Source organism: Tupaia chinensis, unplaced genomic scaffold (genome assembly GCF_000334495.1).
Source record: "Tupaia chinensis unplaced genomic scaffold, TupChi_1.0 Scaffold000673_1, whole genome shotgun sequence".
Lineage (NCBI taxonomy): Eukaryota > Metazoa > Chordata > Mammalia > Scandentia > Tupaiidae > Tupaia > Tupaia belangeri.
Window position 1 is genome coordinate 1,776,221 of NW_006160196.1, and position 5,666 is coordinate 1,781,886.

At 59.7% G+C, this 5,666-nt stretch overlaps 1 protein-coding gene across 1 annotated transcript in view; it reads left to right on the forward strand.

Moving 5' to 3' along the window:
* Nucleotides 1–5,666, forward strand: part of LMTK3 (lemur tyrosine kinase 3) — a 47,620-nt gene that overhangs the window by 13,000 nt on the left and 28,954 nt on the right. Inside the window, exons 2-7 of the mRNA XM_014592261.1 lie at nucleotides 710–843; nucleotides 1,075–1,225; nucleotides 1,655–1,731; nucleotides 2,146–2,264; nucleotides 4,374–4,461; nucleotides 4,728–4,876. Coding sequence (XP_014447747.1) covers nucleotides 710–843; nucleotides 1,075–1,225; nucleotides 1,655–1,731; nucleotides 2,146–2,264; nucleotides 4,374–4,461; nucleotides 4,728–4,876 — 718 coding nt within the window. The remainder of the gene's footprint in view (nucleotides 1–709; nucleotides 844–1,074; nucleotides 1,226–1,654; nucleotides 1,732–2,145; nucleotides 2,265–4,373; nucleotides 4,462–4,727; nucleotides 4,877–5,666) is intronic.

Genomic DNA, 5,666 nt, shown 5'->3' on the forward strand with positions numbered 1-5,666 from the left:
TGGGCGGGGAGGGGGTCCGGCTAGGCAACATGTGTGTGCGTGTGCACGCATGTGTGTGTGCAGGTGCGTGCAGGGGCCGGGGAAGGACAGGGCCTCCGGGAGAATTGGGGGCAGAGAGGAGGAGTACTATTTCTAAGGGGGGCACAACACGGGAGGCTGTCTCTGGCTTTGGGGGAGACCCAGGGCTTGCGGAGTTCCCTTCTCAGGGGCTTGGGCCCAGGGTAGAAGACACGTGTGTCCCTAGGAGAAACAGGTCTCACTCCCCCTAACTGGGGGGTGGGGGGGGTTCCAGCATCTGGCAGGAATCCTCTCGCAGCCTGCAGTGAGGAAATCATCCTCTTCTCCAAATAGGGGGTACCGAGGCTGTTTGTGGGAGCGCATTTTAAATTCCGAGAGCTCCGAGTCTCAGTATTATTCCTCCTTCCCTCATTCCTCTCTGAAACTCATCCAAACCTGGAGTGAGGTGATGGAGCGAGGGGTCCGAGTTTGGGGCGAGAGGAGGGACCCCACCCCCAACCCAACCACCTGGGAAGCCCCCCGAAACTACAACTCCCACAATACCCTGGGCCATCCGGCTTCTCTGCCAAGGGGCTCCTAGTTGCAGCGCATCATGGGAGTTGTAGTCCGAGACTGGCCAGGACGGGAGGGGCACGGAGTCCCGGAGCCTGGGACTTGAAGCCGGGACCCCAGCCGAGCCCTGTGCCCGCAGATGGATTCGCCCTGGGCCGAGCCCCTCTGGCTCCTCCCTACGCCGTGGTCCTCATTTCCTGCTCGGGCCTGCTGGCCTTCATCTTCCTCCTCCTCACCTGTCTGTGCTGCAAACGGGGCGATGTCGGATTCAAGGTGAGTTGCCAGAGGGGATTAACGTGGGTGGGAAGACCCAGCCTTTCCCCATCGCAGGTGGCTGGTGGGGGAGGAGGAGACACTGGCCTGAAGTTATGGAGCCCGGGATCGGGAAATTGGGCCGAGACTGGGGTGCTGTTATGAGGACCGTGGGGAGACAGGCCGAAGAGAAGGGCGGTGGTGCGTCTCTCAGCTCTGTGTTCCCCTACTCTGCACCCCTCCCGGCCCCAGGAGTTTGAGAACCCTGAAGGGGAGGACTGCTCCGGGGAGTACACGCCCCCTGCGGAGGAGACCTCCTCCTCACAGTCGCTGCCTGATGTATACATCCTGCCGCTGGCCGAGGTCTCGCTGCCAATGCCTGCCCCGCAGCCTTCACACTCAGGTACTGCCCTCGGGACAGTGTGGGAGACCCTGAGGTTCTGGGCGGCCGAGTCCAGAAGCAGCAAGTTGGGCAGGCAAAGTTGTGAGTCCCAGCACGTCGGAAGTAGCCTATGGGAAGGCAGAGGGACAGCATGGGGAAGCCATTGTTTAACCAGGAACCAGATTGTGGGGCACTCAGGAGTGAGAGCAGCCTGGAGCTCGAACTCGCTGGAAGCCAAATCAGGCGTTAGGATCTTGGGATGCCAAAGGGAAGGATTGATTGGATGCTGGAATCCTGTGGGCAGCCAATGAGGAGGCTGAGATCCCATCATGGAATGTTGGAGGCAGCCAATGAAGAGATTGGTGTCTGCTTTGACCTCAGTCCTACTGAGTTGGGGAGGGTGGCACTGGGGAGGGGAGAGAGGCTCAGGGCCTCCCCACTTCTTCCCAGACATGACCACCCCAATGGGCCTTAGCCGCCAGCACCTCAGCTACCTGCAAGAGATTGGGAGCGGCTGGTTTGGAAAGGTGAGTGGGGCAGAGGGTGGAGGGGAAGGGGTCCGTTCAATCCCGGGCTGTGCTGTTCTGTGTCCATCCCCTCCCCGCCTCGCTCTGGCCACTTCTCATCTGTCCCTCACCTCCTTCCCCTGACCCCCAGCCCCCTACCCCCACATTTGTCGGTCAGCGCCTCCCACCTCACTCCATTGACCACTCCGCCTGGCCACCCGGCTCTCCAGGCATCCGTCCGTCTGTCCATCCTTCCATCCATCCCTGCGCCCATCGGACTTTGGGCCCGTGAGTCACTCACCTGCGTCTGATGGGGTTGGGGGTGGTGGGATATGAAGGGAGTTGCTGGAAGGAGGGAGCGCCTGTGGGGTGGAGCTGGTCCTCTGGGATGTGGCCGGGGAGGGCACAGGTTGACCCCTGCGTGCCCCTGGCCAGGTGATCCTGGGAGAGATCTTCTCTGACTACACCCCAGCCCAGGTGGTGGTGAAGGAGCTCCGGGCCAGCGCCGGGCCCCTGGAGCAGCGCAAGTTCATCTCAGAAGCACAGCCCTACAGGTATGGGGGCTTCTTGGTGGGCGTAGGCTCTGGAAGCTCAGCCTCCAGGTTCGCGTCTCCTAGAGGTACCGTTTGGGAGTGGAAGGAGCATTGCGTGGGCTCAAACCCGACCCAAATCCTGGCTGTGCAACCCTGGCATGAGCGTCTCTCTCACATCTCAGCTTTGCCACCGTTACCAGCTGTGTGGCCCTCGTCAGGTCGCTCCCCCTCTCTGAGCCTCCACTTCCTCTGAATCCAGTGGGGATTGTTATCCGGCCTGCCAGTGCTGTTGGGAGGATCTGACACCAGGGGTGACCCCACACCCCTCCACAGCGGCCATCCTCCATTTCCCACGTGGGGCTGCTTCAGCAGGTGCCCAAGCCCCATCACATGGCCAGAGCTTTAAGAGCGCTTTGCCACGTGGTTCTTCTAGGAGCAGGCACTGCTCAATGGAGCCAGTCACGCAGCCATGGACAGTGCTGTGATCAGAATGCAGGTGGTAGATGGGGATGCCTGGGTAGCCAGAACTGGGCACCGCCTCCCGCCAGCAGGAAAGGACCTTATTGTGCACCTGCTCCTGGCCTGGCTCTGGGTGGCCAGTCTGGAAAACTGCAGTCCTCCCAGAGACCTGAGGCCATGAGTTAGTATGAAGTTCTTCATCCTGCACATTTTTTAAAAGATTATTTTACTTTTTTTTTTTTTTTCCTGCATGAGTTTTGCCAGAGAAAGACAGAGAGAGAGCAAGCTGCCAGATTTAGGACTCGAACCATGGTCGGCCATGTGGGAATTCCAGAGCCTTAGCCACCATGCCACCTGCTGGCCCCCATCCTGCATTTTTATTACGCATCTACTAGTCAAATCACTGGGGACAGAGCTGTGACCAAACACTCTGGCAGAGCTCACCACCTAGTGGAGGAGACACACAGCAAATAAGGGAAAAAAAATTGAAAAAAAACTTATTTATTCCATGAATGAGACAGAGAGACAGAGGCAGAGAGAGAGAGAGACAGCACCCAGACAAATCCACTCCCAGCCCCAGGTCGCAGGTACGCGTGGGCCTGGCATACTCGGGTGTCACCCCATGGTAGCCTCGCAAAACAGTGTCATGTTCTACTGCTGCACCGTTGTCTGCCCCGAGAAATACATTTTAAAAAGAAAAATCAGCGAGTGAAGAAAGGAGACGGTACGTGATGGAGACAGGGCCAGTTTCCACAAGAGGATCAGGGAGGCAGGGGTGACCCGGAGGAATCGAAGTCTTGTGGGAATCGTGTTCCTGGCAGAAGGAGCAGCAGGGGCAGAAACTGAGAGGCAGGAATAGACTCAGCCATCGCCGGCAGCTCCGGAAACCAGTTAGGAGGCAGGAGGCAGGGCGAGAAGACGCTCGCGAGCCCAGCGGTGGGCAGCCTCTCACCGTGCCATGGGTCCCCTCCATCTCACACCGTGAGGGAGGAGCCACTGTTACTGTCCCCACTCCACAGGAGGAAATGAAAACGGAGGCAGGGAGAGGCGAGGTGACTTCTCTGAGGTCTGGGAAAGTCAAGCGAAGGCCTGATTCTTGCCCACAGTGTGAGGGTAAAGAAGGGGCCCCCAGCCCAGCGTCGGGGGGCAGGGAAGCTTCCTGCGCAGGTGATGTTGAGGGGCCAGGAGCATTTTGATGAGGGTAGGGTGCTCTCCAGAGACAGCTGTGAACGCAGAGGCCTGTGTGTTCGGGAAGATGTACACGGGGTGTGTGTGGGGGGTGATGTTGGGCAGCCTGAGGGCAGGGGAGACCAAAGAGCCGGGGCTCTCCCCTGAGGATGCTGGGGAGCCACAGAGGGCTGTGGGTAGGCGAGCAGCAGGTCAGGGACGGGGAAGACTGGAGGCAGGGATGCGGTGGGGGGGGGTGGGAATGGAGAGGAGGGAATTGAAGGATGGAAGGGAGAGGGCTGAGGAGGAAGGCAAGGCTGGGAGGGCCAGGGAATCCACCCAGGGACTGTGGGCAGTGTGGGAGGGCCCGAGATGGGCCTGGGGGTGGGAGAAAGACTCTGACGTGAGGCAACTGAGGCCAAGAGGCCGAGGCAACAGCCTGGTGCCGCTGGGAAGTTGGGGGGGTGGGGGGGCTACTCCTTGATGCAGCCTTCTCTCCCCCAGGAGTCTGCAGCACCCCAATGTCCTCCAGTGCCTGGGCCTCTGCGTGGAGACGCTGCCTTTTCTGCTGATTATGGAGTTCTGTCAACTGGTGAGGGGCTTGGAGAGGGGGCTGAGGGAGGGCGGATGGGGACCTAAGGGGAGGCGGGGCAGGGCCAGCAGGGTCCTCAGACTCCAGTGGCACGTCACCATCATCGTCTGGTGGTACGCTGGCGTGGCACGCGCTACCATTCTCGGGCACCGGTGGCTGCCCTGGTCTAGCAGGCAGGCACAGCAAGGGAGGAGCTCCAGAGCTGCTGCACATGCGAGCGCCTGGGAGGCGCGGGTGGTACTGATTCCGCCTCTCCTCTCTCACAGGGGGACCTGAAGCGTTATCTCCGCGCTCAGCGGCCTCCCGAGGGCCTGTCCCCCGAGCTGCCCCCTCGAGACCTGCGGACCCTGCAGAGGATGGGCCTGGAGATTGCACGCGGCCTGGCACACCTGCACTCCCACAACTACGTGCACAGGTAGGCGGCAAGTAAGAAGAGCCACAGGACAGGCGCTACTGAAAGGAAGGGCAAGACCATGGAGGAGGGAAGTGAAGCCGCAGGCGAGGGGCTAAGAGGAAAACGAGGACGAAAGGAAAGCAGAAAGGGTCAGGGAGAAGAGAAAGGGGCCAGGGACAGAGAAGGGGGAAGAGCCAGGAGAAGGACTGGGGAGAGGAAGAGAAGGAATCAGGTGGAGAATGGATAAGGGAAAGCACAAGTCAGGAGAGGGGAGGAGCCACAAGAGGGGGAGGAGCCAGGAGAAGGGCTGGGGAGGAGAAGGAATCAGGTGCAGAATGGATAAGGGAAAGCAGAAGCCAGGAGAGGGGAGGAGTCACAAGAGGGGGAGGAGCCAGGAGGGGGAGGAGCCAGGAGAAGGGCTGGGGAGGAGAAGGAATTCTGTGCCTACAGAATGGGTAAGGGAAAGCAGAAGTCAGGAGGGGGAGGAGCCATGCAAGCGGAAGGATCAAGGAGAGGGGAGGACCTAGGTGAGGGAGGAGCCAGAGGATGAGCGTTGGGTTCCAGGAGACTGGTCAGAAGAAAAGAAGTCAAGGGGCGCTGGCAGGTGGCCTGGTGGTTAAAGACGCAAGAGTCCCACATGGCCTACCGTTCGAGTACCGGACCTGGTGCCTTGTTCTCTCTCTAGTTAAAATTGAAAAATAATGATAATAAATAATTCTTTAGAAAAAAAAATAAAAGAAATCAAGGGAAGAGGAGGAGAAGAGCAGTGGGAGGGGCAGGGGAAAGCGATGGAGTCTGGGGGGGGGGAGGC